The 25,240-nt window shown below is 41.6% G+C and overlaps 1 protein-coding gene across 20 annotated transcripts in view; it reads left to right on the top strand.

The window, feature by feature from the left end:
• Window positions 1-25,240, top strand: part of ANK3 (ankyrin 3) — a 129,753-nt gene that overhangs the window by 43,489 nt on the left and 61,024 nt on the right. For 10 of the 20 annotated variants that reach the window (XM_048505099.1, XM_048505094.1, XM_048505100.1 and 7 more), the window contains 5 exons: window positions 7,748-7,855; window positions 8,685-8,791; window positions 13,384-13,416; window positions 16,068-16,292; window positions 23,328-23,482. In XM_048505099.1, coding sequence (XP_048361056.1) covers window positions 7,748-7,855; window positions 8,685-8,791; window positions 13,384-13,416; window positions 16,068-16,292; window positions 23,328-23,482 — 628 coding nt within the window. The remainder of the gene's footprint in view (window positions 1-7,747; window positions 7,856-8,684; window positions 8,792-13,383; window positions 13,417-16,067; window positions 16,293-23,327; window positions 23,483-25,240) is intronic. The other 10 variants (XM_048505107.1, XM_048505108.1, XM_048505104.1 and 7 more) reach the window with 3 other exon arrangements.

Below are 25,240 nucleotides of genomic sequence, written 5' to 3'. Positions count from 1 at the left end.
TGGCAAAATCACCAATTAGTAACCCCCTCTCGGCACACACAAATAATGAGTAACCTACTCTCGGGAACCTGTGAGAACCTGCTGGATCCCACCTCTGCTCAAAGTGGTGTCTTTCAGCTTTTAGAAAACTGCCATAGAAGGGCAGAGCTCATGAAGGGGCGACGGTTGAGGTGCTGGAGAGAGGGTTTGTTTTCCCCGTTACACAATATGTGAGGGCATGTTGATGTCTGCACCAGAGTTGCAGAGAATAAATGAATTCGAGGGGTGAGGCAGGAGAGAGGCGTGTGGAAATTGTGGGCAGTTGCTAGGTGCTTATGAGATGTGGTCCCATTTGCAAAGTTCTGTTTTCCCTCTCTCTCTTTTGCTTTCTCTCTTTCTCTGTTCTCCTGCCTCCTTTGTTCATACCTCTGCAACCATCTTCCTTTATAAAACCAACGCTGCTTGCTGTGTGGCTTACCCTTCTTGTTTCTTTCCTTCTGCTCTGAGCCTATGTAAGACATTTCCTTCTGATGTGCACGTTGCATTTGCTCTTCCTATTGTCAAATATTATCTGATCATCTGCTTTTTTAAAAAATAGTCTCTCTGACTTGCATCTTTCAGCTTTCCCATTCCTCTCGCTTCTCTCTTCTTCCTCATTGTCTCCCCATATTAAATCATAAAGCAGTGGGCGAGGTTTGGTCCCTGTTTACCTGGTGGCTAGCTGGTGAAATGGAACCCAGTGCTGAAAATCTCTTTAGAAGTCTCTATCCCTTTCACTTCTGTCAGATTCTGTTTGGGTCCAACTGCCTGAAAATTACAGAATATTCCTTTTGTTTTAAAAGTCAAGACAGTGATGTGTTTATATGGTTATGAGCATGTCTTCATGGAATGGTGATTTCTGCAAGGAAAGATTACGAAAGAATCCCTCGTTCCTTAATGAAAGGGTTTTGAGAAGTTGGCACTCATTAAAAGTTTAAATGTAACATTCTTGTGCAGTGACCTGAATAGCAATATTTTGGTATTCCTGCCTTGCTTAGCAAGTTGTCTCCCCAAAGTGGCTTTCAATATGCCTGAATTACTATTCCTGACTTCCCTGGTTTTCTGGCAGAAATGGTAAATTTTAATTGTAACTCTCTGACTTTTTAAAAGCACTGAGGTGAGATAGTTCCCAGTTAAAGAATAGGACTTTGCTTTTCAAAAGAGGGAGATATTTGAGAATAACTCCAGGTTAAAGTATGACATGGTATGTAATGTATATTTTTTAAAAATAGCAGTACAAATATAGAAGGACAGTATGTTGGAGTTATAGTGATATATTAAAGGGAGGGAATAAAGCAGTGGTGAGATCCAAAAATTTTAGTAACAGGTTCCCATGGTGGTGGGATTCAAACAGTGGCGTAGCACCAATGGGGCTGGGCGGGGCACGACGGGGGTGGGGCATTAATAATTTCTCTGTTACTGTAAAAAACTCTTAGTGTAAAAAAAAGTTCCTAATTTCCAGCTGGTATCTTTCTGTCCATAATTTAAACTCATTATAGCAAGTCCTATCGTCTACTGCCAACAGAAACAACTACTTCTCCTCTAATTGACTGCCTGTCAAATACTTAATACTTTCAAATACTTAATTTTGTTTCTAGAAATCAAAAGAAGGATACTTTCCTTAAACAAGGAACTTTACCATATTTCTAAAACATGTTTTTAAAACAGCCCAATGGGAAGCATTATCCCGTTTTCTACCTTCGCTAACCAGCCACATAGGAAACAACAGGACTTTATGTTTTTTGGACCTAATGGAATTTCTAACGGAAAAGTAGACCCAATTAGTAACCCCCTCTTGGCACACACAAATAATTAGTAACCCACTCTCGGGAACTGGTGAGAACCTGCTGGATCCCACCTCTGGAATAAGGGTGGGGGGAACCCAACCTGATAAAGCTAGGAACTGACTAGGTTAGGAACCCAGAGGAAAATAAAATCATTTATATAATCAACATTTGTTGCAGTGCATATAGTCGTTAAATTAAAAATACTTTACAGTCATTTCTTGAGTAGTTCTATGTACACTGGGCAGTCCACATCCATTCAAGATGGTACCACCAAACCACCATTGGAAATGGTATGGGGGTCCCAATACAGGTCTTAAATCATTCCATGGACACTAAGGTCGATTCCCCACTGGCAGAGTTGACCTAGGTTCGACCCAGGTTCAAAGCAACAATTTTCTTCCTGCAGTTTCTTTGAGCCATTGCCCAATTTTCCCCTCAGTGTCATTTTATCATGCCCCTGAGCTCACTTGTTCCCTTCACCTCCAGAAGAAAGTGCCTTCACTGGCAGAACAGATATTATTATTTGTTTGATTGATTTTTATCCCGCTTTCCCATGCCTCAATGGGCTCAGAGCAGCTCACAAGGGTATAAAAACAATAAAAGTGTAATACAATGGGCAATCATGTACTAAAACATATAAAATGTATAAAGATGGTGCTTCGTCCAACCAAGGATGGAATGGTTCAGAAAGTTGCCATCCCTGGATCCTAAAACAAATTTAGTGTAACTAAACAAGAGAAGGGGAAGAAAAGGAGGCCATCTAAGTTGGAAACATACCTGCTGCCCTCAGCTGTAGTCCTGGTGGAACAGCTCTGTTTTGCAGTCCCTGCGGAACTGGTTCAAGTTCCACAGGATCCTGAGCTCATTTGACAAAGCTTGTTTGGAAGTTCTAGCAGGGGAGCGCAGCTATCATATAACCCTGACCGAAGAATAGTACACTCCTTCTATCTGGGAGTGCGACAGATCCTTGGATATGAGAGTGATCTGGCTATGACACCTGTAACCCATTGATGACCAGGGTTGCTCTGGCTGACTAGGCGGGTGACTCCTACTTCCCTCACCACTCCATGTGCATCCCTCCCAAAGCTGCGTGCTCGGTGGAAGAGGACGACCATCCCAGTTCTTTGGTCAAGGGTATACGATAGCTGCGCTTCCCTGTTAGAACCTTCAAACAAGCTCAAGGTCCATTTGACAAAGCATTCCAACCAGGCTGGGGACAGGGCTGAGAAAGCTCTGACTGGTGGAGTTCAGCTGGACAATCTTTGGTTTGGGGACCACCAAAGGGTTGTTACTAACAGAGTGTAACTCTCTCTTGGGGGCAGGATATGTGGGATCCAGCCTCTTGACTATATTGCACCTGAGAGCCAGCGGGGTGTACTGGTTAAGAGCAGGTGGATTCTAATCTTGAGAACTGGGTTTGATTCCCCACACCTCCACCTAAGTGACAGAGGCTTATCTGGTGAACCAGAGGTGTTTCCCCATGCCTACATTCCTACTGGGTGACCTTGGGCTAGTCACAGTTCTTCGGAACTCTCTCAGCCCCACCTACCTCACAAGGGGTCTGTTGTGGAGAGAGGAAGGGAAAGGAGCTTGTAAGCCACCTTGAGTCTCCTTACAGGAGAGAAAGGTGAAGTATAAATCCAAACCTCCTCCTCCTCCTCCTCCTCTTCTTCTCTTGATTGCTAAAACAGATATGGCGCTAGTAATTCCTAATTTTTACCACATGAGACCATTTAGTTCCAGCTGAAGTAGATGAGTTCAACTTTTGCTCAGTGCAACTGAGGTCTAACTCCTCTTTTATTATTATTATTTATTACAGTCAAAGACCAGAACAAAACTCCTCTTTTAACAAAACCCTCAAATAGAAACACAGGCCGTGTCTGCACGGGCAATTCATGGCGGCCTGGAGACGGTAAAAACACCGTCTCCAGGCTGCCATTCGCACGGGGGGCGCAGCTGCAACGCAGCCGCGCCGCCCGGCCGGCCTGAAGGCGGCGTTTCCCCAGAGCGCTTCCCAGCGCTCTTTTTGGGGAAACGCCGGCATGAAGCCGCTGCCGAGCGTAACGGCAGCTGCTTCATGCCGCTTCCCCACCCGGCACTTCACCTTCTGGCCTCCGGCGTCGCCGAGGTTTGGGGACACGCTAGCCCTGCGCGCCTGAAACAGGCGCCAAGCAGGGCTGGCGTTCCCCAGGCTCGGCGACGCCGGAGGCCCAGGACAGGTTGGTCGGCTGGCCGCGCCAGCGCTGCCGCTGCCCAGCTGCTTCAAGGACCGTCCATGCGGACGGTGCGCGCCGACCTCGCCGTTTCCGCCGCCGTGCGGAAACGGCCACAGTAATAGCCAGGGCATAAAACATAATGAGCCATCCCTCTTGTGTTTTAGCGTAATATACAGAATGGGAAGAGGCACAGATTAAAGGACTTAAATTTTATGTAATTTTATAACTTTCTGGAAATAAAGGCAGTTACTCCAAATGAAATTTAAGGTTAAAGTTACCAACAAGAGGCAAAGAAAGCTGTTTTGTGCAAACCCATCCAAGTGAGGTTGTTAACCTCCAGATTATGTCAAAAATAGTATAATACCTAGGAAGTTGAGAATGCAAAAAAAACAACAACCCAAAACCCTGACTCTATTGTTTGAGGATGACAATTTTAAGACTAAATGGGCAGCAGTACTTAACAACTGCTCCTAAGACATGAGAATTGTCTAAGGATTGTGTGTTTCATGACTGTTATGTATATAATGTTTATGAGGAGTAAAGAGGAGTTTAGTAGGCACCTTGAGTATCCAGCAAAGGTTTTTTCTAGTTATTCAGTGCTGAGTACTGGTAGCCGACAGGTGCAAGGTGGTTTATGTTTAGACCTCCAGGTAGGGCCTGGAGATCTCCTGGAATCACAGCCCATCTCCAGACAACAGGGATCAATCCTGATGGAGGAAATGGCTGCTTTGGAAGGTGGTATCTATGGCCATCAAGGGCCATCCTCTCACCAAACACTATCATCTCAATAGGTTCCATGCCCAAACTCCAGGAATTTCATAATCCAGCCCTCAAACATGTTGTCAATTCCAAGTTGAGAAAGACCTGGAGGTTTTGGGGGTGGAGCCTGAGGAAGGTGGGTTTTGAGGAGTAGTGGGTTCTCATTAGCAAATAATACCATAGAGTCCACCCTCCAAAGCAACCATTTAAAGGATCCTGCATTATTATGAGTGCGCTGTGGGCCACTTCAGATATTACATTTTTATGGGGGTTTTACACCTAAAAAACTTAAGATTAATTTGTCAGGGCACCATTCTTAACAGTTGAGCCTGCCGTCAGTGTAGACTTCAAGTTTGTCTCTGTTTAATGTGCAAAGTAACCATAGAACAAAAATGTGGCTGATTGTTTCCAACATCTTAAAGCCAAACAGTAAAAGCAAGAAAGACTCTGAAGCCTTAAATTGATAGCCTTAAATTGTGCTTTTTTTTTCCTCCTGAGAAATCATCTCAAGGGGAGAGGGAGAAATAAAATGTTCCTAATGTGCCACTGATTTCATCTCAGAGCAAGGAACCAAAATGGATCTGATGAATTATTTCTGACACAGGAACCTTACAAAATATTTTCAAAGCAGTCTATGAGCTGGAAGGTTGGATAATAATAGACCCCAGCAGATTTCATGTAGTTACAGCATTCACTATCTTTATTCATGCTTTGTTTACAGTCAGGAAACACTGTATTTATAAACCTCCCAAAATGGTATACCATACGGTCAGATTGGGCCCCATTATGTTTTTTGTTATCAAACGAGAGACTTCTTATCTGTTGATTCAGTAGTAATATCATAGCAAATATAAGCCCTGGGTGCAAGAGATGCTTCCCTCCTCCCCTTCTGACCTGTTTTCACGTATTGTGATTAACTTAATTGTTTCCTCTTGAGATCAAAGTGTAGGTGTCTGTCACATTTAAACCAAAGTAACAGTGGTTGCCCTACCCCTCCAAATGAAGTTTCCAACCATGGTTTGCAATTCTGCTTTGGAAGGGAAGTGCAAACCATAGTTTGCCAGTTGGGCTGGAACAGAAAACCATGTCAAATGGCCAGCTAGAAATTCAAATAAATGGGTTCTAGAAGAAATCAAGCCTGAACTCTTCCTCAAAGCTGAAATTATTAAAGGGAGTCCCTGGAAGAGACAATAAGCTAGGAAAAGTTGCAGGGCTTTGGAAAAGAGGAAGACTCAACATGATATGGATTGACTCAAAAACGGAAGCCGTGACCCTCAGTTTGCAAGACCCTGAACAAGGCTGTTAACGGTATGACATTTTGGAGGACGTTGATTCACAGTGTTGCCGTGAGTTGAAAGCAACTTGGCTGCACGTAACATCCACAATTGATTCCGGGAGTGGTGACATAGTCTAATGTTGTCAGATCTTGGAAACTGAGTAGCTTGGATGGGAGGCTGTCAAGGATGATCTACAGAGAAAAGCAATTGCAAACCACCTCTCCCTTGCTGGATTTGACATAAGTTTTATAGTTTTAAGGCTTTGTATTTTAACTGGGGCTATTCGATTTGTTTTATTGTATTGTTGTTTGTTGTGCACTGCCCTGAGCCCTTTGGGGGTAGGGCGGTTTACCAAATCGAATAAATAAATAAATAAATGTTGGTTGCAACTTGATGGTGCATATGTGGGGAAGAGAGTGAAACGTTGAGGGCGGAGGAAGGGCTCATTCACATAGTGCCAAGCCATGAATTGGCAACTGCATCTGAACCAAGCTTTTGTATTTTTCTAAGACAGGTTTGTGCCAGTTTTGAGTCTGTGAGTCCATGAATTTTGAGCTGGCTTAACACCATTTAAAATCTATCCCAGTAATCTCCCCCGCTATGCAAAAACTAGCCAAACATTGCAATCCAGTTAGAATGCAATACCGATCCACAATACAAAAAGGGGGAAATGGACTCCTTCATGGAATGCCTTTCTTTTCTGCCCACTGTTGTTTATTTTGCAGTGTAGGTTCAGTGTAGCCATCCAAGTCCTTCATGCAAGTTCAGGATGTGGTGGGTGAGCAGGCTCATGCTTTCTTGCCTGCCTACCCAATGGTCTGCCTTACTTTGCATTTCTAGATTGCAATTAGAGGAAGAGCGGAGGAGTAAAAAGGGATATGACGCAGTGCGGAGGTGGGATCCAGCAGGTTCTCACCAGTTCCCGAGAGTGGGTTACTAATTATTTGTGTGTGCCGAGAGGGGGTTACTAATTGGGTCTGCTTTTCCATTAGAAATTCCATTAGGTCCAAAAATCATAAAGTCTTGTTGTTTCCTATGTGGCTGGTTAGCGAAGGTAGAAAACGGGATAATTCTCCCTGTTGGGCTGTTTTAAAAACATGTTTTAGAAATATGGTAAAGTTCCTTGTTTAAACAAAGTATCCTTCTTTTGATTTCTAGAAACAAAATTAATTATTTGAAAGTATTATTTGACAGGCAGTCAATTAGAGGAGAAGTCGTTGTTTCTGTTGGCAGTAGACGATAGGACTTGCTTTAATGAGTTCAAATTATGGACAGAAAGAGACCAGCTGGAAATTAGGAACTTTTTTTTTACAGTAAGAGTTTTTTACAGTAACAGAGAAATGATTAATGCCCTGCCCCTGGAATGCCTGGCCACGCCCCTGGAATGCCCCGCCCAGCCCCATTGGCGCTACACCACTGTTTAAATCCCACCATCATGGGAACCTGTTACTAAAATTTTTGGATCCCACCACTGACGCAGTGCCAATGCTGAAGCAAAGCAGGCGTATCGTGGGATGGAGTATAATGGCTGGTGAATATGATGCTGCCATAAAATGAGCCAATGGAAAAAGATCTTTCCTGGCACCTGGTTAGCTTAGATCGTCTGGTTAGAGATCCCAGAAGTTGAAGCTTCTTTGTGCAAAGTGTGAGCTCTGCTGAGCTACGGCCTCTTTTGTTCACGTTGATATAGGAAAATAAAGTTGCGTCTGTGGATGCCTCAGCTCCTCCCATGCCTTCCAGGTCTCAGGGTCACATGTTCCCCAGAACATTTAGACATCCCATGAAACATGTTGAAAGGGTGAGCAGACCGTGACTGTACAAGCATGACCCATGTTGAATACATGAAAAGCATGTCCTTAATTTGAGTATAATATTAAGGTAGCACTATAGTTACTGAGTGTATTACTGGTTAAGGCCTGAGCTGGATAACCCCAGGCTAGCCTGACCTCATCAGAAGTGGGAGGTTGAGGAGGGCTGGCCCTGGTTAGTACTTGGATGGGAGACCACCAAGGAATACCTGCATTGTTAAGCAGAGGATGACTGGGGAAAATAATGGCAAACCATCCTGTGAACACAGACTGCCTGGTAAAAATCATGATGGGACATTACCCCATGCGTCAATAATGACCCAGTGCTTGCACACGTAACTACCTTCCCCTTTTTATGCAGAGGAAGGCAATGGCAAACCACCTCTGTTAGCTTAATCTCTTGCCTTTAAAACCCTACTAAGTGGTCATAAATTGACTCTTTACACGCATACTTTGCTAATAAAGTCCCCAGTGAGGTGCGGTGCCTTGGTTCCGGGGTGGCTTTCCCTGGCTCAAACGATTACTCATCCCTGAGCTTGTTATGATATCCTACATTAGGCTGGAGTAAGTTCAACTTCAGTAACTCTTCCTTTAAAGGAAAGCTTCAGAGTTTGTAGGTAAAATAGAGGCCACTTTGCTTCCTCTTGGAATTGTGTAATGTACATTAAGTGACCTAGCAAAAACAAGAGTGCTAAATAAATGATTCATAATCAGAGGTGCTGTTAAGTGCTGGGGATGGTTGCTTGTCATGATTGGGATAAATCATAGAAAATGTTATCTCCCCCCCCCCCCCCTTGACACTTCTGTTTGTCTTTAAAGCACCTGACGTTTCCAAGGGAATTCGACTCTGACTCACTCAGACATTATAGCTGGGCTGCAGACACCTTGGATAATGTTAACCTTGTCTCCAGTCCCATCCATTCTGGGTAAGTAACGTGCAAAACCTCTTTTTGTCGTTCTATGTGTTGTGACACTATGGAAATGGCTAGAAGCCAGGGGCTGGGAATCTCCCCAGTATCCCTTTTTAAGTCTGTAAAACAACTGTAAGAATTGTTTGAACGAAAAAGAAAACCCAACAACTTCGTGACCAAAGCAAAAACAGTTATGTAGAAGAATCTATTGTTGTGGGTTTTCCGGGCTATGTGGCCATGGTCTATAGCCAACACTCTTCAATCCATTGGCCTGCCAGTGGTTTCACATAAATTGGACATACACGTGAGAATGGCTATTCAAGTTTCCAATGGTTCTGGCTGTACAGAAGGCTGCAAAGACTGTGAGATTCGCTGTAGCCCCATATAGCTTTAGGAACATGTATTTCTGTTTCTTGGCATAGCTAAGGGCAGACAAGCCCACGGTGAATTGTGCTGCAGAAATGTGGAGACACTGCCAAATGTGCAAACCAATCCATAGGTATGTTGAAGAGCTGGAAGCCACTCAGCATAGCCATGTTTTGCTCGGAAGCCCCTGTGCCTGTAGATTCTTCTCATTTTCTTTGTACCCACTAGAACTGTGTAAAGATTTCCTAATTACCAAAATCCAAGCGTCCCCAATGTAAAATGGCTAACCATTTTGCAGCATCTTGGGAAGAGATAGGGAAATGAGACTAGAAAGTAGAATAACATCAAGTATAGTCTGTTCATTGATAATGTCATAAATATATACCAGTGATGGCGAACCTGTGGCATGGGTGCCAGAGGTGGCACTCAGAGCCCTCTCTGTGGGCACGCACAAACAGAGTTTATCATGAGGGGGGGGAATTGCCCCCCCATCTAGGCTGGCCTGGGCCACTGGGCTCAATTATTAGCATTAAACCTAAGACCTAGTTTTGGGGAAGCAGTGTAAGTAACCCTGTTAAGCGCTGTTAAACCCCACTGATTTTCATGCGTGAAGACCTGGGAGTAAGCTCAGTTGCTGGCAATGTGGCTTGCTTCTGAGTAAACCCTCCTAGGATTGTGATTCACCCGTCCGAAGAGTTGCATGGTTGCTTCAAAGCAGAGCCACCTTCTACCACCAAGCTTACTCCTGAGTAACGCCATGCGGCTCAGGAGCCAAATCTTCATTTTTTCTTAACCGAAAACTCCTCAGTATTCAGGGTTAAATTCGCCCGTGTTACGGCACTTCTATGCGATATATATATAGTGGGTTTAGGGTTGCAGTTTAAAATGGGCACTTGTAGTCTCCTAAAGAGGTTCGCCATGCACTTTACTGATATATACTGTGTATCCTTATTCAGGAATAAATTATATTTTGTTTGGAGGGGCTAATGTTGAATCTAGACAAATATTTGATTATGTCATTGATTATGAGGATTATGCACATTATAAGAGCAATTCAGAACAAAATGTTGGGGTGTGCAGTTCTGAGCAATGGATTTCAGGCTTAACTTCAGACTTACCTTCCTTTGAATTGGCCAATTAGTTGCAAAGTTTGTTATATTTATAAAATATTTTTGATAAATTATTTGATTTTTTTAAATGCTAAAACATGTTTTTCCCCAGTTACTTCAAGGTAATTCTTCTTACAGTCACAGGGTGCTCAGTATTTCATTTTCTGATCTTAATAGGAACCATGTTTTAATGGTTATGCCATATTCTCTTTCCCAGAGGCATATTGGGGGAAAGGGCACCTGAGGATAGCATTTTTTCTGGGTGCCCACAGGTATATAACATCGTTGTTGCTAGTCGTTAATTTTACTAGCTCAGTAAGAAGTGAAATGTCACATACATTTTCATAGCCATGCCTCATTTCTATGACTTGCATTCTCTACTTCAGCTCAAGTGAGGTATTTTGAATCTACTTATTGCAGGAAAATAAAATATTAGATATATTTGCCTTTACAGACATGAGGGGCGTCCAGCTGAAGAAAAATATATTCAGAGTAAACGCCATCCCAGTAATGTTGGTGACATTCATATTCTTAGCTGACACACCCTTTAACATATGAAAATAGACACCACGCAGTTGTATATAAAAGAGTGTGTCTCGTATTACACTAGTGAGTAAGAGAGCCACTTCTGATGTGATTTGGCTGTTTGCAAAGGCTAACTAGAAAGTCTGCAGATTTCTGCAGCACAGGAAATTTCTTAACCTTGAAATATCACCAGACGTCCATCAGTCTTAGAATCTTAGACGATTAATCCTTGAGAATTAGGAATTTTTGTACTTAGAAGTTGGGGGGGGGGGGCAGATAGGGAGAAGCATCCAGAAATCAAATGCTCTTATCTTCCCCCACCCCAAAAAATTAACAACAACAATAAGATAATCTTTATTCCAGTTCAAGCTTTTGTGGTGGGAAGCACACTTTGGCAGATACATCTGACATGAATCTGGTAAAGGGCTTTGCAATGATGTGTCCTAATAATAACAAATTACTGGCTTGTTAGGATTATAAACAGCCCTTCTCATTTCAGCACATGGTTAAGGCGATGCACATCAGAAACAAGTGTGTCTGCTATCAAATACACATAATAAAAGTGTACTTGCTGATTCTGCATTCAACAGTACCCCACCCATATTCATGACTTTCATGTCTCGGGTTGCCATTCCTTTTCTAGAATGCAGCTGTCTCCCCTTCTGTACAAAGATTTCCCCTTTTTCCTTGCCTCATTTCCCTGATGGAAAAATATTGTGGTCATGATGCGTTTGCAAGTTTCCCCTTGAATGCAAATGGAATGACAGTAGCCCTTACTTGCTAGCAGTGCTGTCTTAAGTAGAGTTACATGTTTCTAAGTGTACACAGAAATCAGTGGATTTAAAAGGATGCAGTTCTCCTTACAAAGGCACTTGCTAGCCCATATACATACTTACAGGAAAAAAATAGGTGAAGACATTGTATGGTTGGGTGGACGGGTTACAAAATGCTCTCCTGCTCAGTCTTGGCCTTTTGGCGGGATGGTTACGTGGCTTGTATGTTGAGCCCTGCATGTTGAGTCCCTACAATTTGCCCAGTCTCCACCTTCTGATTTTGAAAACTGAAAAGTGCCTGTTTATGAAAAATTAAGATTCAGATTCTGAGACCTTTATTAGGCATATACAGCATGGGGACAAAAGGAAAGGGTAAATCCAATAGAGAACAGTCGAAATAGTATGAACAGAAGCCGAGGGAACTTAGTTCAAAGTGCGCAGCAAAAATTTGGCTACAATTTCTGTTATTCCAGCCTCAGGATTGTTGAGCAGAAGAGTCATCTTTGCGTTGGTAGAGAGATCTGTGAACCCAGCCGAGGTTAATGCAGAGAAATCGGGTCTAAAGCTGTTATCCTTTGGGCAGAAGCCTGTTTATGATACAGGCACCTAAGAATCTCTGAGTCCTGATTAGTAATAGTAAACATTCTCTTACCATTTGTCCCCTCCTTCCTCCAAGGAGTTCAAGGTGGTGTGCATGGCCCTTCATCTTCACAATACCTCTAGCAGATCATTTTGACTGAGAGATAAGGATCGAAGGCAAATCACCCAGCAAACTTTGTGCAGAGATCAGACTTCTAGCTCATGTCTCCTGGTCCCACGTCTTCCTGATCCGCTGCTGTATCATAACTACCTCATCTTGGCTTTCTGTTGCACATGGCAGGAAACACGGGAAGATCGCAGAGGCAGGGAGTTTGCCCAATTCACAAAAGTGTTCCGCAAACATTCTGGAACATTTTGGGTTTGTTTGTTTGTTTTGCATTGCTATCCACAATTTGCAGAAAAGTCAGGTGGAAATATAGAAATGTTGATGCAAAAAGCCAATTTTGAATGCATCCGAGCTTTCAAATATATACATATATATCCTAAAGGTTGTTTTTTTTAGTGCAATAACTTTCATTTAGTCCAAAATATGCTTGATTAAACTGGAAAAAGTATTACTGCAATAATTATAAAAGAATTCTGAAGGCTGGGAAGTTAACCTATCAATGGCGGATTCCACATGGGCCAAAAACAGCAGTGTGAAGATGGTGTAAAATGGTTTAAAGTCGGGTAAAAGGGTTTACACCATTTTCACACCACTGTTCTTGGCCCATGCGGAGTCCACCAATATCTGATTGCTACAAATCACTCTTTTATCCATCAGACTTGATCATTGTGATATAAAGTGCACTTTGATAGGTGACTTATGGGTTCTGGCACATTTTTTTAAACGTTCAGCTTTATTACTTACCTGAAAACTGGTTGTTCTGTTCTTTTGCTGAAAACCGGTTGTTCTATGTAGTTGCCTTTTTCCCATGCATTTTAATAGGAAACAAATATATGGAAAACTGCATTACGTTTACCCATATTGAGCATTCTTTAGATCCTCACGTAAGCACGCTTTGCCAAAGATTTTAAAAGCAAGAAAATGCATATTGTGTGCTATAGAATAGATGTATTCTAAAAAAAAAAAAATGGAAGGAAATTCACTTTTCTAAACCAGGACCAAATCAAAACGCTTTGCTTTTTGTTATTCTTTTTCCTTTGCTTATGATTGACAGCTTCTGTTGCTTGCTTCTAATTAATTACCTTGCATTAATTTTTTTTCCAATTTGCTTTCTAAATTATTTTTCAGCTATTCTTCTCCGCTCCCCCAGTATGATTCAAGGTGATGGCACTGTCTTTGACTCCTCATTTTGATTTTATATATGTTTATTCTTTTTCCACAGTCCACATAGGTCTAGATGGATTTTAGTGCATCTACATTTCCCCCCCTTCCCTTGCTAACGTGTGCTGTAGACATTTCACTTTTTTTGAGCTTGTAGCATCGTACTTTAGAAATCTGTTCTGTAGCTCACATCATTAGACTGACAATAATTAATTTTAGATGAACATCAGCTACTAATCTTCTTTGTAGAAACAATGCATGAATTGTTGTTTAAAGGACATTATGAATAGTAATGTGTGTTTAAAAATTAGTACAGTCTAACTGGCAATTCGGTTTGCAAACAGATGGCAGATGTCTATCACATTTGTTTTTTTAAAAGAAATGTTTCACTAATGACCAGGACCTCTACTTGCTTGCTGACAAAGGTTCCATTTGCCGCTGGTGTGCTTTCAACGTACAGCAAAATAATTTAAGCTCCTTCCACATCTTGGGCAAACTGCAGATCAGAATGTGGTCAGGTAGCGCTCATCTCCATAAAGCCCTCAAATATTCACTAAAAAGTCCTTCGAATCTGTCATGTGCTATTTGTATGTTCATGTTGTAAGAGCATTGGTGCATTTATAAATAGAGGCTGCGTTCACACACATTGGATAATGTATTTTCAGTGTGCTTTTAGTGAGTTTGTATGCAACTGGAATTTCCAGTGTGAAAAAGAAACTCCGCCTGATAATGAGTGTAGTGTAGTGTAGTGTAGTGGTTGAGAGCAGGTGGATTCTAATCTGGAGAGCTGGGGTTGATTTCCCATTCTCCCACATGAGCCATGGAGTCTTATCTAGTGAACCAGATTTCTTTCCCTCCTCTACATTCCTGCTGGGTGACCCTGGGCTAGCCAGAGTTCTTTGGAACTCTCTCAGCCCCACCTACCTCACAAGGTGTCCGTTGTGGGGAGAGGAAGGGAAAGGAGTTCGCAAGCCTCTTTGAGTCTCCTTACAGGAGAGAAAGGGGGGGGGAGTGTTCAATCTAAACTCTTCTTGTTCTTCTTCTTGAAGTTCATTAAAAGGGCACTTGTGTGACAAAGCAGCAGAAGAGTGTTCCTTGTGAGAAATACAAAAACAGAAGACAGACTTTTTAAAAAAATGTAAATTCTAGCCTGTATAGTCCCAGGTTTGTTGGAGATAACCTGTTTACATTGATTTCATTACTATGAGATCAAAACCTCCAGTGTGATTCTACAGTGCACAGGTAATGTTGTAGTTGATACCTGTAGGACACTGAGGTGTTGGAGAACAAAAAGAAATAGTTGTCGTTGTTTTAGCTCATATGTTAGTGAAGTGTGGTTTTTTGGTCTGTTCAACCTTCAAAGAAATCTCTCCGAAGAATCAGTGAGCATCTTCTGCAAAACAGTGGAGCCTTGAGAAGATTCTGGAGCATATTCCAGGGTACACAGACATGGGGTTTGCTGTATGAATTGGGAGGGTAAACTAAAAGATTCTCAAGACTCCCAACACAGTTGTTCATTGCAAGGAGACTCTAGTTGTGATAGGTAAGCAGTCTTTCTACAAAGCTTGTCCTGTGTTACTGATTGTCTCATTGAGGAATCTCTGAAGAACATCTGAAAAAACTTAAGAGTTCCCCAGAATAAACTTTTAAAAGCACAACTTCTGTACATGGAGGCTAGAAGCTTTGGCAAGGTTCTGTTATGTTCTACTTCTGCACATTTCTAAGCTGCCATATATACCTCTATGATTCCCCCTGCAAACAGCACGTTCGCAGGTAGGAGGATGGGTTGGGTTGGGTTGGGGGAATAGCATGGGGAGAGCATTTTTAAAAAATCATCTCTCAGTTTCCAGTCCTGATCTTGGCCCCTTCCGCACATTCAGAATAATGTGTTTTCAACCACTTTCACAACTGTTTGCAAGTGGATTTTGCTATTCCGCACAGCTTCAAAGAGCATTGAAAGCAGCTTGAAAGTGCATTATTCTGCATGTGCGGAAGGAACCCTAGTTCCCCTACCCTCTGCAGCTGCTTTGAAGTTTAAAAAGAAATTGATGAGATCTGATCATGAATGTCTGTCTATCTGGCCACAAAAGTCAATGAAATGTCTTGAAACCCCAGACTTAAAACACTATGGATTCATTTACAAAGAAATTTTAAAGCATCATCATAATATTTTTTTTTTCATGTGAATGTCGTATCCATTCTTTGAAGCACAGGGATTCGCAGAACGTTTAGTGGCGCAATGTAGTTGATTGGTGTATGGATAACAACACATTAATATTTTAATTACAGTAGATGAAGGCACACTTTTTAACCGTAGTGTTTGACCTAGCGTTTTGTTTTACTAAAGATTCGCCTTACTACTACAATACGAAAAGTTCATTGATTGATTATCAATGCAGTCCTCAAGGTTACTCCCTTGTATTGAAGTTAGTGACTTTAAAAGGGTGTGACTTCGCTTAGAATTGTGCTGTCTGCCTACTATAATTTAATTTCCTAAGTAGAAGTCATGCTAAGAGTTACTTGTATACCTTGTGCCATGGAAGTGTGTATTGTGACTATTTTTTAAGTGATATTCATCGTCACTGTAATACTGTGACTTGGGTTGACATTTATGGTTGCTTATTTAAATTACTTTCTTCTTTTCCATACAGTTTTTTGGTTAGTTTCATGGTGGATGCCCGTGGAGGTTCCATGAGGGGCAGTCGACACCACGGCATGAGGATTATAATTCCTCCGCGAAAATGTACAGCGCCCACCCGCATCACCTGCCGCTTGGTAAAGAGGCACAAACTGGCCAGCCCTCCACCAATGGTTGAAGGAGAAGGATTGGCTAGTAGACTAGTGGAAATGGGACCTTCAGGTGCACAATTTTTAGGGTGAGTTATTCTGTGAATACTATGACTGAGTACCACGTTGCATCCGTAACTGTTTTCTTCACTGCCTGTTTAAATAGCTTACCGTAATTTGAAGTAGGCCTCTGTTCCTTTTTGAAAAAGCTCGTCTGCAGTTCTATTTGAGGCACACTTCTCTAGGATTATCAACAAGAATTCTGCCGGTTGACATACCGAGAACAACAAAAATTACCAAAGTTCTCTCTTCTGTTGCTTTTGATCCATCTCCAGTGATGTCAAAGAGAGATGCATATATGTGTAGAGTGGAATGAGTTTGGAAGCCATGTTGAATTATATGTCAGCCACCAATGCCGTTGGTGTCCAGCTGTATACTCGATGCCAGACCCTTCCCTCATTCTTGAGACCTGCATGCCTTCTCTAAGAAAAGAGTGGACTACTAAATAAGAACTCTGTAGCGCTAAATCTGATCCATTGAACTAACACAAATGTCAACAGCAGACTTTTCCCCAAAACTAACATTAGGGGAAACAATCCACTATGATGTGGGGGTATGGGAATATATATTATTTATTTATATATCTAACTGACAAATTTTTGTTCGTTACCACCTGGTCGTCCCTGATGGAAAGTTCTGTTGGGAATGACAACCTGTTCCTAATTTCCCCTCTTGTTTCTCTTCCTGCTGCATGGATGTTATTCAGTAAACTGCACCTGCCCACCAATCCTCCCCCTCTAAATGAGGGCGAGAGCATGGTTAGCCGAATCCTGCAGCTTGGGCCTCAAGGGACAAAATTTATTGGGTAGGATGTTTGTAAGAAAAGATATCAAATGTCTACAGTTCTTCTTTTTCTTTTTCAAATTTTAGTTCCGCTTTTTTTTTCCTTTTGGTCATTCCCATTTTTTGTTTTTAGTTAACCAGAAATAAAAAACAACCGTCTTTCAGTTGATTTTACCGTCACTGAAAGAAAGATCATAGTGGCTTGAATTTATTCTAGCACTGCTCCTGTTACTGATCTTGTGCTTCTAGGCATGTGGAATTCACTGCGAGCATTTCTGCTTTCATAACTTCTGTGCTTTTTTCCTAATTTTTAAACAAAGTTTAACTGTTTTTGGCTACATGGAGTATTTTATAAAAACACAGTGGGGTCTTTTGATTTTAGCCTTATTGATTGAGAAGGTATTTACATGGTTTTGGAACCGGCATTCCCAAACTTGGGGCCATTTTCTAAAGTAGATCTTGAAAACAGGGGTGGCCAAATACAGGATTTAGACTGTCTCTGCTGAGGGTGGTTATTGTAATTAGAAATTCAGTAATGGTGATCAGGCTCCCTAGGAACAATGTCTTCCGTTGCTGAACCTTTCCGACACTGCATAACTGAAAATATTCCAGGGCAGCCATTTTGTTCAGAGCATGAACAAGTCAGTGAATGGCTTACAACACATGCTAAGAGAATATCCTAAATCTTCCTCAAAATCATAGTCATCGTTCAGAGATCTCTTGGCAGATGAATGGGTTTAGAACAACTCCCTTGAGGTTAGGAAAGCTTTATCTCCTTATTGACACCTGCTGCTGATCACTGAGGTAATATGAAAAATATAACCTTAGTGGGATGACTTCTATCCTGAGTTTATGAGTACTGATTATTCCTGGTCAGTTCATTTTTCCTTCCCTATTTCCCAAAGCTTAGTTTGTAATCTCCGAGAGTTTATCCTTGGGTGGGAGGGGGGATGCTTGGTATCACAAGCAGCACCTCAGTTGAGAAGCCTGCCCCAGATGTACCCTAGAATCATAGAAGACCCTGAAGAAAAATGGGTCTTAAATGTTCACAAAAATGTTTGGAATTCTTAATAAAATGTGAAATTATGTAATGTTTACTTTTCAGATGAATTAAGTATGTTTTATGCTTTCACATTGTTTAGTTGGGTAATCAGATATCAGTTTGCCTACAGGCCCAGACCTAAACGCCCCAGTCTTGTCAGGTCTCGGAAGCTAAGTAGGCTCAGCCCTTCAACTCAGGCCCTTTCCACACAAACCCCTAAAAATGTTTTGCAGACATTTTCAAAAAATCCCATTTTGTCACCCCTTGAAAATTCTTCCTGGCCACCATTTTCTGGTGGTTCCTTTTTTTAGCTTCTTGGATTCATAGCTATGAAGCTTCAACGCCTCGTACTGAAATTCTGTAGGGGTCGTGGCTACATAGACATGACTCCCCAGAAAAAAAAACGGACGGAAACACAGCACAAGACAGCCAGCTCAGAAAATGGCACCAATGAAAAAGTTCAGGGACTGTGGAGAGGCATGGGAAATGTTTTTAAAAAGATTGCACAGCAAGTGAAAACGTTTTCAATACATTTTCACAAAAAGAATCGCTGGGGAACTGCGTGAAAATAAAACGTTCTCGGGCTAGAAATAAAACATGTTGGGCTAAAAACATATGGAACTTTATGTAAGAAATATTGTATTTTCTGCCTGAAAATGTTTTATTTTTGTTGTGCAGAAAGCACCTAATTATTGCCACACAGAGGGAGGCAATGGCCACCCACCTCTGCTCATCTCTTGCCTGGAAAACCGTAAGGGCTCTCCAAAAGTTGTCTGTGACTTGATGGCACTTTACACAGAGGCTTAAGGAGGGCAGCCAGTCAGGCAGAGTGGCGCCCTTACATCCTTTCATTGATGATGCCCCTTTGCCTAAAATAATGAAATGTATCCAATCATTTGATATCGTCCGTGGGACAGGAGGGATTATGAATCATGGAGGCTGGATCAACCCCAGTTAACTGGACCACTTTAGTAGGTGTTCTGCCCCACAGCTTGTGAACTAATTCATTGCGCAACTTCAAGAACCAAGACCAATGTCACTCTTCTTTCAACCCCACTGCATAGATGGGAGACTGAAAACGACTGACTGGTTCCTGCTGTCTTCATAGTGCACCTATTTACCAAATTTGCCACTAATTTCTAATGTGCTTCTAGAAACTCCAGGAGTGGCAGTTTGGCCACCCCTGTGACCAAAGCTGGTCTTGCTGATTAAAATCCAATAAACAATCTTGTGGAATAATGCTGGTGAAAAGTTAAAAGCTTGTAACACTGAATTATGTGTCTGGTATGAACCATACTCACCAAGTATGAATTTGGGATGTCTTTGTGCAAAAAAACTCATAAAATTGTATTCTTAATGACAACCTTGAGTCTTTTGATTGCCTGCATTCAAAGGTTGCAAAGTTTAATGTAGCATGTTGTTCCGAGTCCTGTATTCAATACCTGTTTAATACCTTCTCTGTGAGTATTGTTTATCTTTGTGTGCAAGGTGAGGTGGGTCTTCTGTGGAGAGACAGTATCTGACATATTCACCTGCAAAGATTGTATTAAAAAGATAACGTTCTGTGTGCCGTCCTTTCTAACTGTGGAGCAAAGTTACAATAGGCGAGTAAGTGGAACTGGTAACCTCCACCCCCTTTTTGAGGCGCTGGGACAAATTCCCAAATAGCAGAATCAAAATTGGCCTGCTTTGCAGTTATTGGCAAGGGGACATTCCAGCCTATTGAGCTTTTTCATCCCATTGATTCCACTGGGACATTCTTAAATCAACCCCTCAAAATCCATGGGATGTAAAAGTATTTAGAATAGATGGATTGTGTCTTAAATTCTCTTTTCTTCTACATTTGCCGTTATTGCTACGTCTAGTGCACTCTCCCAATTTAAAAACTAACAGCTAGAGAACTTACGTACCTTTGCTGAGATGATTCTTTAACTAATTACACAGCACTTGTGGAGTGCTTCATAAATTTTAAATATTGTATGTTGCTGCTTTCAGTTTCCCTTCTTCGTAAAAGGGGCAGAGTTATGTACAACCTCTGTAGGAAAATAGCGATACTGTGTCTTAAAGCTGCGTAATCCATAACGGTTTGTGTTTCTGTGACGAGACCTGTCAACTGCTTTACTTGCCCATGAATACTTTAGCAAAACTGTCTGTCGTATTAAGGAATGGCACGGAAAGCAAATAGCTGTACTTGTTGCCTTCTCACACTGGCCACTTAATTATGCACTATAATCCCGGGTAGAGGGCACACAGTCAGGTAACAGGAGGTATGTTATTTAAAACAAGGCTGGGAAAGGTATTAAAACGACCAGTACAAATGCACAATACGGTAGCTCAATGTCAAACCATCACAGCTGCAAGATAACTGTAAAGGATAGTGTGCAAGATCATAGTATGAAAAGACTGATAGCCCTTATCTTCAGTATTGGCCCAGTGTAAATGTGGTATTCCTTTCTCTTAACTGTGCAACCCTGTTTTGAACCATGGTTGCGAATTCTGGTTTGAAACTAACCCTGATTAGCATCAGCACTAGTGCAGATGTAATACTGTACTATAATCTGTTACAGGAAAAAGGGATATTAAGAACATAAGAACATAAGAACAAGCCAGCTGGATCAGACCAGAGTCCATCTAGTCCAACTCTCTGCTACTCACAGTGGCCCACCAGGTGCCTTTGGGAGCTCACATGCAGGATGTGAAAGCAATGACCTTCTGCGGCTGTTGCTCCCGAGCACCTGGACTGTTAAGTCATTTGCAATCTCAGATCAAAGAGGATCGAGATTGGTAGCCATAAATCTTCTTATGGAAGATTAGGAAAGGAAAATAGTATATAAACCAATGCAATGCCCATTTACTTCTATGGATTTTGAAGAGCATTACTCTGGTTTGGACTGCATTGTCAATATCCTAATTATAGGAGATTCACATCACAATCTTGTACAGATTTGTCCCACTTAAATCAGTGGGTTTAGACTGATGTGACACTACATGGGATTGTACTTTAAGAATGTTGTGTTAGCATTGTACTTTGCTACCATGGAAGGAAATAATATCACTGCTGTTCACTTGAATGCTAAATACAAAATATTTCCTTTTTCTACTACAGATTAACTGTACAATCCTCAACAGAGTTGCACCTAAAATCTATTGAAATCAATGGGTTTGAGCCATAAACTGAAGATTCTGTATCCTAGATTTATATTGTTATTTAGTTTAAAATATCTGCATCACACCTTCAAACCTGCCAGTCAAAACAGAGTCTAGCTACAGTTCCAGTAAAATCTACACAGAGGTGGGATCCAGCAGGTTCTCACAGGTTCCCAAGAGTAGGTTACTAATTATTTGTGTGTGCCGAGAGGGGGTTACTAATTGGTGATTTTGCCACATGATTTTTGCCTTAGTTACACCCCTCCTCTCAGCAGTAGCGCGCAGAACTTGAAGCAGTCTAGCAGGAGGTGCACCAGCTTGCGTGGCAGCCTGTGCCTGTGTGCATTCGTTTCCCGCCCAAGGACTGGCGCAGTGGCTGCGTCCTTGCCACAACCCCGCCCAGGAATGCTCCACCCCCATCATGCCCCGCCCAGCCCCATTGGTGCTATGCCACAGTTTGAATCCCACCACCATGGGAACCTGTTACTAAAATTTTTGGATCCCACCACTGGATCTACAATGTGAATATCATAATCAAAAAAGGCTATCCAAAACTATAAATGAATAAAAAGGCTGGAGAAAAGAACAAAGCAACAAATCATCAAAATAAATTAGCTATAGGGTCTCAGTTTTAAAGCCCAGTCATTTCCATTCAAATACAGGGTGAAAATCATGTGGTCACAGGTAACAAATACATTTCAGGGACACATGAGGCACTTGGAAATAAACATGGATTTATTCAAGAGGAACAGGGTAGGGGAAATATCTGCTCAAAGTCTCATGAGTCCGGCTCTCAATCATTGCCAAAAATTAGCTGGTTGAAGAATTCATTTTTTGTGGTAGTTAATCCCAATGTTGCACCAGATCAAAGTATATACTTTCCATCCAAGTAAATTTAAATGTGCTTTGTCAGAAAAATGAGATGTATGTTTGTTTGTTAACACCTGACTGCGTCCCTTCTATACCTTGGAGTCAAATTCAGTCTTTGCCTATGTTCATGCATCTCCCATTGATACAGATCAAAGTAAATGCAGGGCTGTGTGTATTCTGGGATTCTGCACAACTGCGGACAAAAGCAAAAAACAATGAATGTGATAGTGGTGCAGAATTCAGCTTCTTGAGATCCCCCACTCCTTTTAAAGTAAGTTTCTAGTCCTTATGGCTGTAACATGGGCTTGAAGGCATTGACTGTTAAGGTTTCCAGACCTCCAAAGTGGGGCTTCTATTCCCAGTATTATTGCTTTACTCTTCCCCTTCTTGAGAAAAAGATTAAATTATACACACGAGCAAAAAAAACATGCACATTTGCTTGATTTCCAAAATGGAGGATTCAGTTTTCTTTTTACTTGTTAATCTTAAATGAAATTTTAACCTCGGTGCAAAAATTATGATTTTTTATTAGCAAAAGAATGCATAGCCCTGAATAAACTGCATTGTGCATGCGCTGGGCTGTTAGCCTGCTGGTCCTTCTTGGCCAAAGAAAAGGCGAAATCTAACCTTGGTCTTACCTCTGTTAATTTTTTTTAAAAAGCAAGTCCTTACGGTTTCAGAGGATAAGCTTGAGATTGGGTGGGCAAACCAATAGCAGAAGGAGTGCTGGCAGTCATGGGCCTGTATTTCAGTCCCTTGCTTTACAGAACAAACCTTCCAAAGTCGCTTATTTTGCATAATTTATTTAGGTGGCAGACTTTGGCACAAACCTTTTTTTTTTTTAAAGCTCCAAGTACACACAGCCCTGAGTAAATGGCATCGTGTATGCACCGCCAAGTGCGGGATTAGCTCACCTGCTGAAACCCTTTCTTTTTGGTTGCTTGTATGTATTTTGGACCTCTTTACTTTTCGTTTGTGTAAATTGCTGTCTGTCAGCACTCTCCTGTGTATGCTTACCTTGATGTGTAGTTGGAGTGATAACGTGACCTGCAATCTTAATTGGAAAGGGTTTTGCAGCTTTGCCAATTATTAACCATTTCCCCCCGTTAAGTGTGCTTGTCATTGTTTTGTAGATTTCGATAAATAAAGGATGCTTGTTTGGAAATGGGAGGGACATGCAGATATGGTATGAGATCCTTCTCTTTATTTTTATTTGGTCTAGTCCTGTCGTAGTAGAAATCCCTCACTTTGGATCGATGCGTGGAAAAGAAAGAGAACTGATAGTGCTTCGAAGCGAAAACGGTGAAACGTGGAAAGAGCACCAGTATGACAGCAGACATGAAAACGTCAATGAAATTCTCAATGGCATGAATGAAGGTAAATATTTTACAGCATCACTTTAGCCTGTACAATTATTAATCGCTGGGAAAGTGTCAGCTGGGGGGAAAAACCTCATTACCTTTCAGTAGAAAAACATATAACCTTCTGATCCTGAATTACTTACAGAGATGCAAAACAGCTGAGTTATATTTTTTGGTAGAACACATGTTATTTAGATGTCCCACTTTTGAAAAGCCCTGAAAGGAAATCCTCAGCCCAGCCATGATAGGTCTAATAGGCCTAAACTACAAAGATGTACTGGCCTACATATTGACAGGTAGGGACCAGAAAATTACACGGGCAACAGCCCGTTTTTGTTCTTTAATCTGCAAACACAATAAGAAACATCTGCCGGCCGAATAGTTGAGGGAGGGAAAGACTGAATAAATTGTGATCCTTAGAAGATATTGTCGGAGGCCGGAGTTTTTTTTAGTAATGTCACTATAGGTTTTAGCAAGACTGCACAGGCACTTTACAAGTGTAGCTATACTAACTTTTTAATCTTTTGTCATAATCAAATGTATTTTACCTACTGCTTGCTTTTTCGCGACCTTTTAGTAAACAGTCACCGACTGTGTATGAGTACAATAATAATTATATTAGTGTCGCAAATATTCCTTCTTGTAAATACCATAGACTATGTAATATTCCGTCTAGTGCTTCTAGTACTCTTATTATAGATTATGGATTATGTAACATTTTGAATAGTGCTTCTAGTACTCTTTTGTCTATATATATACTATGGTAACGGTACCTTGAAATTGATGTACCTTGATCTTGTACTACTGGTCGCTGACTATAAATAAAATGACTATTTCTTGGTAACTCCTATATCTAAATTAGGTATAATAAGCCTCTTCTGAATTAGGTATAGTAAGCCTCTTCCCATTTCTGCTTTTTTTTTCTTCCATTCACTCTGCCAAATTCTATAATTTCTATCATTTCCCTTACAAACACTGAAAAATTATTTTGATACATTCAATAGCCCTACCAAGGATAGGGCCTCAGACCTGTAATTATGGGAGTGAGCTCCAGAAATATATAATTTCTCGATGGATGTGTGCATTTGTTGTTTTCAGGGGAAGCGCTGGAAATAGCCTGACTGCCATGAAGAATAAAGTTCTCTGTTATACATATGTGTATGTGCATGCAGATGAGAATGAATGTCTCTCCGCCCACCATAAACTTTGGACAAAGATTGCCATTCCATCTGGACTGGGCTATGGAAACCACATTCAAACAAACCTTTAGAGCATTTTTCACTTTTCTTTGCTAGGTAGCTAGGTAGATGTGTGGGGGCCAAGCACAGTGCAGCCCCACTGCCCCACAGAAGTTTGAGGCTCTGCACTTAGCAAGAAAACAGGGAATATCCTCCATGGGCAGTGAAAAGCCCCTACACAGCCCCATGGGCTGCTGTACCCTTTTTGCTGGCATAAGTCCACATGTAGCTGTCGTGTAGCTGCCTGACTCCGCAGTGCCAGCGTGGATGCCACGTGTGCCACGCAGAGTGGCATTTACAATGGGGTCATTCCACATCCAGAGCCCTTTTGCCCCCCACCCCCAACTCAGATTTGCATTGTAAATCACTCTGTAGCACATGTGTGTGCTGGCTGGCTGGTACATTCAGTTTAAAGGGACCTCATTCTTTTTCCAACATTCACAATGTTAATTGCACACTTTAATATGGCAAAAAAAATTGCATAAAATGTCAGATGATGGCTCCAAAACCAGTTTTCTGTTTTAAGCAGGAGCCAC

This window comes from Sphaerodactylus townsendi, linkage group LG08 (assembly GCF_021028975.2).
Source record: "Sphaerodactylus townsendi isolate TG3544 linkage group LG08, MPM_Stown_v2.3, whole genome shotgun sequence".
Classification (NCBI taxonomy): domain Eukaryota; kingdom Metazoa; phylum Chordata; class Lepidosauria; order Squamata; family Sphaerodactylidae; genus Sphaerodactylus; species Sphaerodactylus townsendi.
This window is presented reverse-complemented; position numbering and strand designations above follow the sequence as displayed.